A 13,999-nucleotide genomic window follows, 5' to 3' on the forward strand; every position below is an offset into this window, starting at 1 on the left:
ATACAGGTACATGAGGTATTCTATCTCTTATCTTTTAAACAGAATGGGGGGGTCGTCCATGTACCATCTTCCTCAGTGATGCTGAGGCTCACTGTATCAGTGCTTATTTCAGAGCATGGTACTGTATGGATTTCCATTAGTGTAGTTGTGTTTAATGTTCACTGTTATTGACGGCTGGTTGAGAGCCAAACGGCCCCGTGGGGACTTTAAAGCTTCTTTCACGCTGAGCACTATAACACCTGACTCACTCACAGAGCACAGTTTCACTCTGGGTTATTACAGGTATATTTCTGAGGTCAGGTGATTCAGGTGTGGAGATCTGTCTTTATTTAGGAGCGTATCAGCCTGAGAGCCTGAATTATTGACCTCCTGACCTCCAGAAGTCTCACACACTCACACAGCTCCTGCTCGTACTTGAACAGTCTCTGCTTGTACTCAGGTGTTTCCAGCTTCAGCCCGTCTCCTCACACTCTGGCTGCTTCTGTGCGCTCATGACACGTCTGGTCTTTCAGCTCTGCTCTCTGATGTTTTGTCTCCAAACCAACAGAAGTCCAGCTGTAGTGAATCTCAGCACAAGCAGGAGCTGTTTCAGTATGAGGGAGGATGTGAAGTTAAATCTAAATGTCATGTTCTCAAACTGAAAGAACATGCTCTGTAAAAAGACACAGGTGATGGTCAGACAGGACGGACACAAACACAGCTATTCAAACTTATTAAGAAAACAAAGGCTAATGGTTGAAATATTCTCTAACAACAGCAGGGATACATGACGTGACAATCTGTTAATCAGTATCATTATTTATCACCATACATATTTAATCCTGCTGCTGGTTTGAGGAGTGTCCGGATATGATTGTTAGAAACCTGTACAGTCAGGTTTATTAAAATGTACTGATGATGTTCAGTTTCTATGGCTGTATTCTTTTATTTTAAACACAGTAAAAACACTGGATAAACTGTTCGCTGTTTCAGTATCTCTCTGACACATGTCAGTGGACACAGGAGGTGATGCTGATGCTAACATTAGCTTAGCTTGTTTAGATGTTGGGATTCCCTCAGTGTTGATCCTTTTCCTACAGGACCAGAAACATCCACAGGGACTCTGACAGGGACTACCTGTTAGTGAGAGCGTGTGTTTATGTGTCTGTATGGAGTCTGTCTGTCTGCAGGCTGTCTGTCTGTCTATCTGTCAGTATGGAGTCTGTCTATCTGTATGGAGTCTGTCTGTCTGTATGTCTGTCTGTATGGAGTCTGTCTGTCTGTATGGAGTATATCTGTCTGTCTGTCTGTTTGTCTGTAAGGCTGTCGTCTGTATGGAGTCTGTCTGTCAGTATGGAGTCTGTCTGTCTGTATGGAGTCTATCTGTCTGCAGGCTGTCTGTCTGTATGGAGTCTGTCTGTCTGTATGGAGTATATCTGTCTGTCTGTCTGTCTGTCTGTTGCATCACTGTGGCTGGTCTGAGAGACTGGTATGATGTAACTGGCAGTAATACCTCCAGACTGACAGAGAGAGAGAGGGAGGAGAGAGAGAGAGAGAGGAGGAATTTGAGGGAGTGAAGATAAAAAGTGGAGGCAGGTTGAAGCAGAGCGTATGTCTGGACATTTGTAAATGAATGCACACACTGTCGTTTCTTATGAACCTCACCTGATGATCCCCATCAGAGCTGCTTCATTTTCACTGATTGGGGACAATTTAAATGGTGTTCATGTTTAAATACATCCTGCAAACTGCAGAGCAGAAAAGGTTTTGAACAGCAGAAAAATCAGAGTATAAGGTTGTTTTTTATTCAAAAAATCGACATGTTATTACATTTGTATTTTGGAATTTATAAACTTTTTGTTTTTTTACATACGTTTTGCTCTAAATGAGCTATATGTACAAAAAGTGTTTGACTGTAGATGTGTTCAGCCTGCAGCGGCGAAACAGGCTGTAATGGCTGCAACATAATCCTTGATGGATCAAAGTGCGTCCACTAAAAGTTCTCGTTGTTTCCACTGACAGGCTCATTGTTGTTGGATTGTTATTCTAAGTGTCTGACAACATTACAGAAAGGATCCCTGCAGAGAGAGACCCTTTTGTTACAGAGGAAGATGATTTTCATTAACTACAAACAGACGTTACATCGCTCTCTGCAAACACACCAGACTCCATTGATAAAAACAGTGATTTTAGCTCACAGAACACAGGAGCTGCTGCTCTACTGCTGCCTCGATCAGTTAGTTTGTCTGACTGTGGCTTAATGGTTAGTTTCGATTAAACACAATATTCTCAAAACACTCAAAAACAACAAGACCCGATAAAACTTTCTGTGAGGTTGTTACGGATGTTGAAAACCAACAGCTCTGTCCAATTCTCACATACAGTCTATGGTTTCAGCTTTTGGATTGTAAACATAGTCCCTACTTTTCCATAAGGGGTTCTCCTGAAGTTTGATTCCTTTAATTTAAACACGATAAAAAGAAAATCTCATGTTCATGTTGTAACTGTGTTTGTGTCTCTGGTTTCTCTCAGGTGTTCCCACACCAACAGAGGAGGTTCTCCACCACACGCTCGGCATGCTGGTCCGTGAGCGGAAGATCTACCCAACACCAGACGGATATTTTATCGTCACCCCTCAGACGTACTTCATCACTCCGAGCCTCATCAGAACCAGCTCCAAGTGGTACCACTTAGACGAGCGATCAGCTGAGCGACACCAGCAGCAGCACCAGCAGACGCAGTGCACCTCCCCGCTCTCCGGCACCATCACTCCCTCCACCTCTGGACCTGTGCGGGATCGAACGCATCCAAAGTCCAGCCAGAACCACAGCGGGGGAGGAGGAGGAGGCGGCGGCGGGGACTCTTTCTTCAACAACAGTTACCGGGGAGACGATCCCCCCAGCCACCACACCACCCTGTCACGCAGATCCCCCAAAGACCACCGGGAGGCGTACTCATCCCCGCACTCCCCTCAGACTCCTCCTCAGCAGGCAGGAGGAAACACCGAGAAGAGTCGCAGCAGCCTCGGGTTCCCCTTCAAGACGGACACGCTCACCAAGCACCGAGGAGGGGGAGGTGGGGGAGGTGGAGGTGGAGGAGGAGGAGGAACAGCTGAGGTGGAGAAACAGGCCGGGGGAGGCAGTGGAACAGGAAGTCGTAAGTTTGGTCTGAAGCTGTTCCGCCTGAGCTTTAAGAAGGACAAGGCCAAGCAGCTGGCCACCTTCTCGGCTCAGTTCCCTCCCGAGGAGTGGCCGCTCCGCGACGAGGAGGTGCCCAGCCAGCTGCCACGCCACGTCGAGATGGAGATCATCCGCAGAATCAACCCCGACCTCACCGTGGAGAATTTGGCCCGCCACACGGCTGTCATGAAACGTTTGGAGGAGGAGCGGGCTCAGAGGAGCAAAGCCTCATCAGCCAATCAGAGCTCGAGAAGCCGGAGGAGCGGCGGCCGGCACAGGAAGCAAAGTCAGGCCAAACTGAGTCGCTCTCATAGTAAGACAAGGGCATCCCGCGGGGAACCCAGTGACGGGTCGCACCTTGAGCTGGCTGACCGGGACTACCGAGCATACTCGTCCTCCCTGGCCCGGTCACCACGGGAACACGCCCTTGCCATGGAGCGGCAGCGTGCCCGGCTTCACCTGGCTCACAGCAACCCCAATATCCTGGATTCCTCCCACCTACCCGTCACGCCGGAGTGGGATGTGTCAGGAGAGCTCGCCAAGCGGCGCACAGAGATGCCTTTCCCCGAGCCGAGCCACGGCCCCTCTGCCCACCACTCCAAAGTGCACCGCTCGCACTCGCACACGCAGGAGAGGAAGTCGAGGAACGAGCGCAGCGACAAGGCCAAGGAGCGCTCCCGTTCCATGGACAACTCCAAAGGACCGCTGGGAACGGGGCTCATTGGGCCGCCTGATTACTATGACGACCGGAGCCGCTACTACACTGATGACGGAACACTGAGAGCCAATCAGAGCTCCTCCCACTACTCACGAGCCACGCCGCCCTCTGCTAAGCTACCTGTGGACTCTCTGGGGCTGGACGGTGGGCGGAGCTTAGAGAAGAGTAAGAGCAGGGACAGCCTGCCAGCGTACTCCCCCAAACCACTCCCTCCCTCCGTCCCCCCAGATGATTACTTCCAGTGCTCGGGCTCCTCTGAGGCAGTCCTCACAGCTGCTAACACGCTCGGAACTCTGGGTAAGAGCAGCCATGAGGGGTTAAAAGTGGGTGGGGCTGACAGGCAGACGGACAGACAGACGCCCCACCCCCTGGACAGTAAGGAGGACTTGTCAAAGGTGGGACCTAAGGGGGGCAGCCTGCCTCCCATACCTCTGTCTATTCCTGACCCTCCCCTCACTAATGGCCGACCCCCCCACAGTGCCTCCTCTGGTCAGGAGAAACGTAAGGAGATCTTTAGTAAAGACACACTCTTCAAACCTCCCCCCAGCCTCCCCCTGCCCGGGTACAGCTCCCTGAGGAAGCCCCCGGCCCTCACCTCTTCCCCACTGTCCTCATCCTGTGACGCTCTCGATTCCCAGGAGGCCTTCGACGCCCCCAAACCTCTGGTGGCCACATCGTCCGCCCCCCCACCAGGGATCGAACCCACTCCCGGTGCTGCTGAGGCTTCCTTTGACTACTACAACGTGTCAGACGACGAGGAGCTGGAGGAGGGCGGAGCTAAGAGCAGAGGGGAGGATGAGAAGTCAGGGGGAGGTGTTGTTGGGAGGGGAGGGGGAGGAGCAGGGACCATGCAGTGGCTGCTGGAGAGGGAGAAAGAGAGGGACCTTCAGAGGAGGTTTGAGAGGACTCTGGCCTTCCCCGGTGCTAAAGAGAACCTTCCAGAACCCGCTCAGAACCAGCAGTCTGCTCACTCTGCTCGACTGGACAGCATGGACTCCAGCTCAGTCACTGTGGACAGCGGCTTCAATTCACCAAGGTAGGAACAGTCATGCTTACATATTATTATACCTGACAGTGAACCCGGCACTGTGTGGGTACATTCACCTCTCAGTTCAGTAACAGGAGGCAGTGTAGGATTGTTAGAAATCAGTGGAACATGTTTGTTCTGATAATCTTTGATTTATATTTCATTTCTTCCTCTTTCTGTCAAGATCAGCTGAAGTGAATGAGCTTCTTCCTTTCACCAAAAGAAAAACAGCATTTTTTATTTCACCCTCAGTTTGTTTTAGACACTGAATATGATATTCAAATGACAGATTTTCTTCTTGTTAAGGCAGATATTTATATGTTTGGACACATTTTTATCAGATCAAACGACAAACGACCAACATCAACAGTTTCATTGACCTGGAGAAACATCATTTTTGTTTTTCTGGCGTTCAGTCTTAATCACAAAGATTCCTCTGGACAACATTAAAGCAGCTTGTAGTTCCTTAATTCCACTCTTTTAGGAAGAGACAAAAGTATAAATAATATTATCATCAGCATAAAAATGAAATTTGTATCGGTGACATTTCTACATCAATTATTGCTATAAATTATGAATTATATAAAGCCCCAGTATGGATCCTTGTGGGGCACCATTTTGTATAATTAACAAGCTAGAGGATAAACCATGAACTTTGATACATTGGATTTTACCACTTTAATAGTTTAAAACCATTTCACAATTCTTGAAGACAACCTGTTCATCAGCCTCTGTCACTGAAAAGAGTGATCGACAGTGTGGACTATTTTATCTTTAAAGGATGTATACTTATTTTCTGAAGTAAAGATAATTTAAACAGGAAGAACACTGAATAAAGCAGTTTCATGTGACACTGGATATGAGGAGGAGCTGTGAGCTGATCTGATGCTAATGACATTAGCTCAGTTTTTAGAATAAGATTCATTTAGGGCTGAATTATCCACTGAGGTCTAAAAGTCCTCAAAGTACTTTCATGTCAGAAATCTGCCTCTGAAAGCTGAGCTGTAAAATACTTCATCTGGTTAAAAGATAAAAACGTGCTGGATCTCAAATGTTTTGTTGACAGGAAAAACAGTAATAGGAGAAAACAGAGTGAAAAATGTTTGTCATGAATCACTGTAATTGTTTTACAATCCTTTTTTTGTATATTACTTTTATTGACATCTTTCCGATGACAACATATAAACCAAGGCAGCACTCCCAATAATTTTTCTATTTTATATTGCACATTGCACAGATGTTTCGGGCAATAGCCCTTCCTCAGTGGCTTCAGGCAAACAAACACAAAATCAGCAGGTGACACATCTAAGTAATCAGTGTTAAGGCTGAGGCAGCAGCTCCCAAAGAAATATCTTAGCTTAACACAAAGATAATCATCAAAAAATTAATTAAAAGTCATAAAAAACCAGATGAAAGTAGCTCTTCATTGAGTCCCCTTGGTCCTCTGGATCACCACCCCTAGGGGGAGTTTTAACTGCCTCAGTGCCCATGTATCTGAGATCTGCGGTTGTGTGGTTGTGGCGGTTGAAATGCCTGGCCACTTTGGGAGATGCGGCGTCAGCCTGAATGCTGATTACTAATGTATGTCACCTACCAATGACCGCTTGTGTTTGTTTGCCTGAAGCCACTGAGGAGGGATATTGCCTGAAACATCTGAGCGGCAATATAAGATAGAATAAAATAGAAAATAGTTATTGGAGTGCTGCGAAGTCATTTTTGACAAACTGTCTCTGAGGATTTAGCACCCACACCTATCACTCAGGGTGAGGGCTTTCATTTTTATACTATAAACATATTCAAAAATCAAATCCCATCCTAAAGACACACACACCTGCACCTGAAATTTGTCTAAACCATGTGTCAGGGACACAAAAGGATACAAATTACATATCCTCCACATTTGATTGTTAAATGCAAGCTGTCCAAAATGGGAATATGCAAAAACAAAACCCAGAAAAGGGACAATCAATATATACATTTTTACAATCCTTTGAACGAGTTGTTTTATCACCCAGCCCTGGTCTGATCTTAATAATCTAAATAATATGCAGTAACCACAATATAATAATTTGAATCAATACGTGTTTGATCAAAGAACAAGATATCAATAAAACAAACTGTAACCAGCATTCAGTGATTGACAGTCTGTCCAGTGGTGATCCAGCTGCTCTGTGAAGGGCCGGTTTGCCGATTTTCAACCTCAGTCCCAGTCTCAGTTCATGCTATTATGGGGAGCTAATGCTATTATGGTAGAAAAAATAAAATCTGTGCCTTTGGAGGACGCTATCTGCTTCTCCAATGGGCCCTGGAAAACCTCCGCCAGACTAAGTAAAGCGTGTCATCTGGCACAATGCACGCTGGGTGTTGTAGGAATGTAGCATGTGCGAAACAACAAGCTGTTTGTACAACTTTCTCCGCAGCTATGGCGCCAATTTAAAATGTTATTGCTTCTATCGATTACAGAGAACACCAGCTTTGACTGACAGTCGCTTTTTCCAGGGGAGAACTGCTGCTTTAAATACTGTGTTTGTCACAATGAGTCTCAATGAGTTTCCTGTTGACTGTTTCTCACTTCCTGTTCTCTATTTCTTACTTCCTGTTCTCTATTTCTTACTTCCTGTTGTCTGTTTCTCATATCCGGTTGTCTGTTTCTTACTTCCAAAGGTTTGTTTCTCACTTCCTGTTCTCTGTTTCTCACTTCCTGTTGTCATTTTCTCAATTCCTGTTGTCTGTTTCTCACTTCCTGTTGTCCTTTTGTCACTTCCTCTTTCTGTTTCTTATTTCCTGTCGACTGTTTCTTACTTCCTGTTGACTGTTTCTCACTTCCTATTGTCTGTTTCTCACTTCCTATGCTGATATATTTTGTATAATCTGTGTGTGTGTGTGTGTGTGTGCAGGACGAGAGAGAGTTTAGCGTCGAACACCTCCTCCATCGTGGAGAGTAACCGTCGGCAGAACCTGGCTCTGAGCCCCGGACACCTCGGCATCACCACCGGAAACGGCCCCCCCTTCTCCTTCAGAGCCATCCCAGAACCTGCCGGAACCCAACCCGAGAAACTCCAGAAGCCCAGCGCTTGCCTCGCGTCAATCACCAGCGTGTAGGGGGCGGGGTGGAAGGGCTGGGAGGAGCGCCGAGACCCGATGGACAGGAAATACAAATCCCACCCCCCAAAAGGACTGTTACACCTTCAGACTGACAGACTGTCTGAGTCAGTGGAACTGTTAACACACATACACACTCACACACACGCACACACGCGCACACACACACACACACACACAAACACACCAGGCAGACTCTGACCATGTCATCTATTTACAGCCTCTAGTTTACACACTGCTGTTGTGTTGTTTCACTAATGTGGGTTCTAGTTGTGTGTGCGTGCGTGTGTGTGTGCGTGCGTGCGTGTGTGTGTGCGTGTGTGTGTGTGTGTGTGTGGCGGGGAGGAGGGGGGTATGTTTGTATAAATCTCAGGTCATGTTATTTCCCATCCAGCTGCTCCACATCAGCACAGCTCCCTCTTCTGGTGACTATTGGTATTACACCCTGAAAGCAGCAGCTCTGCTGACTACTGATACTGCTGGTTCACACCCATAGGCCCCGTTCACACCTAGTAATAACATGAGTCTGCACATGATGATGATCTCACCTCCCGCTCTTTATGCATATACACTCAAGCATCATTTTATTATAAAAACATAAATAGCTGATAGTGAGGTGCTACAGACTCACAGGATGACCCGTACTGAAATATTACAATGTGCACCCATTTGCTGAATCAATACAGGAATCATTTGTCCTGCAGTCCGAAGCTGTTTACACCAAAGCAAAACAAATTTTCACCTTTAATTTGTGTCTTTGGTTTGACTTTGTAATCATGAGGGGAAACCCTGAATGCATACATCAGGTGTTCTCTAGGCGGTCCTCTAATGTGGCCAGGATACACCCAGAACACACTGCTAAAGTAAGAGGACACGTGTGTCCCAGACCAGCTCTGCAGGTGGGATCAGATCTCTGTGCCTTCGGTGCGTTCACACCTGTACTCAGAACCGTCCACCTGTGATCAGATCAATAGGACTCGTGTTAATACCAGGTGTGAAGGAGGCCCGGCTCCCTCGATCCAGCTCCTCTCAGTCAGACGGTCAGAGGAGTGAATGTGTACCCGCTGTTGTTTCTGTAGCAGCTGATGTAGAATGAAGCAGAGCAGCTCGAGTCTCTGCTGACGCCATGATGACTTCCTGTAGTCAGATCTGAGGTCAGCAGGACATCAGGGATCAGACGTTTGATTTCAGACTCTTCATAGAGGCAGAACTTCCTGTTTCCTCTCTGTGACTCGTCGTGTCCACTCGCTGCAGCTGCGTCATGTTTCAGCTCCAACACAGCTGTGAGAAACACACTGTCCACTGAACACATGATCAAAAGACAGGTGTGAATTTAACCAAACAGATGAGATGAAACTTTATTGATCACTGAGAGAAACTCAGCACAGAGACAGTGTGAGGGCTGAGGAAACGAGAAGATTTACATGGATATAAAACTAAATATGATATGAAAGAAATCAGAGAAATTACATTAAAGTTATATACATCATATACGTTACAATACCTGACTCAGTATAAGTGAATATATGTACAGTGTATAGATACCTATATTTAAATGATATTTAATCACATACATGAAGCAGAACTAGTTCTAATGTTTGTTTATAGTCACTTCTTCAGATAAACACTATTGACGTCCTGCAGGTGACGTCTGTAACAGCAGCCACGTTAGCTAGCATGAAACATATTCATGCTAACTGCTAAAACAGCAACAACTCTGATTCCAAAGCAGTCAGGACTCTGTGTGAAACATGAATGAACCAGAAGGTGATCATTAATGAATCCTCTCTGACATATATTCAACTAAAGACAGTTTAAAGAAAATATATTTAATGCTCAAACTGTTAAAACTCCCAGAGGGCTTAGCGATAAAACGATCTCGGTACAGGATCTTGAAATATATTAATGTTGATGACAATGATACACTTTATTAAATCCAGTGGAAAGATCTAAAAGCCAGTCACAGAGCAGAAAGATACAGCAGCCAATCAGTCTGCAGTTTTTAGCTTTAAAACATTTATGACTTTCTTACTGTCATGTATCAGTGTTTTATCTTTTAACCTGATGATGGATTTAAGGAATCAGACTTGAACTTAACCAGATCTAAAGCTAAGGCTCTCAACCTAAAGTCCTCACCAAAGAGCATCAGAAGAACACTGATTATTATTGTGACACTGCTTTCAGTGTTTTTACCACTGGGTCTGTTTGTTAAAGAGACAAAGAGATCAATTCTGCTCCTGTTACAAAAACTCAGCTCCTTCCTGTGGACATGAGGAGTCACAGTCACATCCCTGATCAGAGTCACAGCTCTTATATCAGAGATAAATGTATGAATCCTGAATCTGCTGCAGGTCAAAGTTCAGCCCAGAGTGTCTGAAAGCTCACAGGAGCAGCTGAGAGTCCAACTCAGAGTATGACATGTGACCAGACCAGTGTTGCACTACCACAGGGGAGGTGACCTCATGATTTCAGTGTTCCTTCATTTACATACACCTCCAATACACACCTCAACATCCACACACACCTCAACATCCACACACACCTCCAACATCCACACACACCTCAACATCCACACACACCTCCAACATCCACACACACCTCAACATCCACACACACCTCCAACATCCACACTCAAACCTCCAACATCCACACTCAAACCTCCAACATCCACACACACCTACAAGATCCACACACACCTCAACATCCACACACACCTCCAACATCCACACACACCTCAACATCCACACACACCTCCAACATCCACACTCAAACCTCCAACATCCACACACACCTCCAACATCCACACACACCTCAACATCCACACACACCTCCAACATCCACACTCAAACCTCCAACATCCACACACACCCGCAACACACACTTCCAATAAACATCTCAACATCCACACACACCTCCAACATCCACACAAACCTTCAACATCCACACTCAAAACTCCAACATCCACACACACCTCCAACATCCACACAAACCTTCAACATCCACACTCAAAACTCCAACATCCATACACAAACCTCCAACATCCACACACACCTCCAACATCCACACACACCCGCAACATCCACACACTTCCAATACACATCTCAACATCCACACACACCTCCAACATCCACACATACTTCCAATACACATCTCAACATCCACACACACCTCCAACAGCCACACTCAAACCTCCAACATCCACACTCAAACCTCCAACATCCACACACACCTCCAACATCCACACACACTTCCAATACACATCTCAACATCCACACACACCTCCAACATCCACACACACCTCCAACATCCACACACACCTCCAACATCCACACACACTTCCAATACACATCTCAACATCCAAACACATCTCCAACAGCCACACTCAAACCTCCAACATCCACACACACCTCCAACATCCACACACACTTCCAATACACATCTCAACATCCACACACACCTCCAACATCCACACACACTTCCAATACACATCTCAACATCCAAACACATCTCCAACATCCACACTCAAACCTCCAAAATCCACACACCTCCAACATCCACACTCAAACCTCCAACATCCACACTCAAACCTTTAACATCCACACACACCTCCAACATCCACACACACCTCCAACATCCACACACACCTCCAACATCCACACTCAAACCTCCAACATCCACACTCAAACCTTTAACATCCACACACACCTCCAACATCCACACACACCTCCAACATCCACACACACCTCCAACATCACATCCATGAATACTTGAGTTTCTCTCCAGAGGGAATCGAACCCTGAGCCGCTGTCCCTCCTGGTGCTACGATGTGTTCTGGTCAGTGTGGGCCATGATGACAGAGTGATGATGTAATGGACTGTAGTATTTAAAGGCTGCTTACACAGGTGACAGGTAAGCTTTTGGCCAGCAGAGTCTCATGTGAAGCATCGGTGTGAACAGGAAACAGACTGATGGACGCTGACTCTGACACGGCCAGGTGTGAAATAAGACTCGATTAAACCTGAGCTGAGCTGGATTTACCTGTCTCTAACATCCTGCAGTCCTATAGGTCAATCATGTCCCACCCTCCTATAGGCTCAGGGAGCTGTCAATCATCCCAGTGTCGTCGTCTTCTCGGCTCCTCTACAACTACCTCCACAGCAGCAAAAACACAGCCCGTCCTCTCTGCTAACACACTGTCATCAGCCTCGAGCCTGTGAATGTCTACACAGATACACACACACACACACACACACACACACACACACACACACACACACACACACACACATATACACACTATGTACACATCAAAGTGCTGGACTCCCTGTTGTTTCCCCTCCCTCTAACATGTTTCCTCTGATGGTGACAGCGTGTGGTTCAGCTGCAGGTGATAGAACTCACAGCTACACAGAGAGTATACTGTCGCCTTAAAGGGTCAGTTTGTTTAAACACACTTGTTTCTAACTCCTGCAGTGAACGCAGGAAGTTGACCCCTTCATGTTCATCTCTGTATCCCAGGAAAGGCCTGGTCTAAAGGCGTCAGTATGAAGAACCACTCTGTATCTAACCACTGAACGAGGGTCAGACCTCATGTGTAACCACTACAAGGTTCAGGACGCTTCAAACCACTAAAGTCAGGGCTTCAGCCTCCTCTGTCCCAGGACACGGTTTATAGTGGACTGATGTTTCTGTACTGACAGTAAGGCCACTATCTGCCTGTTCTACCACACAGACAGATTAAACGTCTTTGGTTTTAGGCTCTGCTCTCTAAGTGTTCTCTGTCAGCAGGGCTGTAAGACTAAATGCTTTGGCTTCATTGAACACGTCATTTATAAACCTGTTTGCACAGCAGATATTATGTAGAATAGATCATCAATAGTCATTTAAACACTGAAGCTAAGCTATCATTCAGACTTAAGTGAGCTCCAGCTGTTGGAAGCTCTGACAGAGCTTATTTCATATTTGTATTTGCTGTTTTCAATCCCGTTATGATTATTAAAGGACACAGGTGATAGTAGAAATAGGTAATAATAGAACCTGTCAATACCAAACTGCTAACACGCTGGGGTCCATTCATGTACACTACAAGTGTAATATAATGAAAATAAAGACACTATGAACATAAAAGCTTTTTGTGTGATAACATGAATATAAGATTGGCCATTGCTCTCACCTGCTGTTTCATTGGTTGACGTGTTGCAGCAGACAGTTTGTGTAACGTGTTCTCTGTAGCCAAAGCGTTTTAGCCCTTCTTCTGTCGGTGCTCTTCGGGGTAACCTGAGCACACTTCCTGTGTCTGTTAGAGGGTTACTGTCTCTGTTCCAACCTGACGCAGGCTTCCAGTCCATTTCAGAGTCCTACATCATCTCAGCAGGGTTCAGCACCCAGTTACCCTCTGCAGAGGTCTGTTTTTTCAGGCCACAGAAACACAGATAGGGATCAGTCCAGGCTGTGTTCCTCCTTCCCCCTCCAGGTGTCCTGTCCCTGCAGGTACCTTCAGTCTCTGTCGTCCCACTGATCGGGGGTTAACCACTTCACTTCCTGTTCTGCTCTCTGTTCCACCTGTAAAGCTGATGGAGGTCATGGTCCCCTCCCTCATGTCTGATGTTTGCACTGCCCCGTCTCCCCCCACGCCCCGTCCCCTCTGCAGTCCGGCACACGGCCCTCCCCCCTCCCCGGTACCTTCCATCCTTTTCTACTCGGACAGTCCATGAAATGTCTTCCCGTGACATCGGCGGCGGAGGTTCAACAATAACATAGTTTCTAACGGTGACGCTCTGTCAGACTGTAAATGATGTTTATCTGTCATGCCTAGTCAAATAATTTAAACAATAAAAGAGGGATTTTTTAAATGTCTATAATATCTGAAAGTCCCTTTGATGTGTAGTACTGGTGTTACTGTTGTTGTAGTGTATGTGATACCCTGTGGGGTTTGTGTTACTTTTTAAGATAATAAAATAACAATGTTTGATTAAGACGCTGTCCTGTGCTTTA

General features: G+C 46.2%; 2 protein-coding genes across 4 annotated transcripts in view; both read left to right on the plus strand.

Moving 5' to 3' along the window:
* Nucleotides 1-13,980, plus strand: part of LOC138598038 (storkhead-box protein 2-like) — a 60,633-nt gene extending 46,653 nt beyond the window's left edge. For all 3 annotated transcript variants that reach the window (XM_069669697.1, XM_069669698.1, XM_069669699.1), the window contains exons 3-4: nucleotides 2,512-4,912; nucleotides 7,801-13,980. In XM_069669697.1, the coding sequence (XP_069525798.1) occupies nucleotides 2,512-4,912; nucleotides 7,801-8,005 (2,606 nt within the window). In that variant the 3' untranslated portion in view covers nucleotides 8,006-13,980. The remainder of the gene's footprint in view (nucleotides 1-2,511; nucleotides 4,913-7,800) is intronic.
* LOC138598039 (mucin-6-like) lies at nucleotides 10,033-13,980 on the plus strand. The gene is made up of 2 exons (XM_069669700.1): nucleotides 10,033-11,284; nucleotides 11,323-13,980. Exons 1-2 carry the CDS (start codon nucleotides 10,468-10,470, stop codon nucleotides 11,766-11,768), a joined length of 1,263 nt encoding a protein of 420 aa, XP_069525801.1. The 5' UTR covers nucleotides 10,033-10,467; the 3' UTR covers nucleotides 11,769-13,980.
* Nucleotides 13,981-13,999: the final 19 nt, after the last annotated feature.

The sequence above is a fragment of the Semicossyphus pulcher genome, unplaced genomic scaffold (assembly GCF_022749685.1).
Source record: "Semicossyphus pulcher isolate SPU_LCO1_2020_fin unplaced genomic scaffold, fSemPul1.0.p SCAF_2, whole genome shotgun sequence".
NCBI classification, from domain to species: domain Eukaryota; kingdom Metazoa; phylum Chordata; class Actinopteri; order Labriformes; family Labridae; genus Semicossyphus; species Semicossyphus pulcher.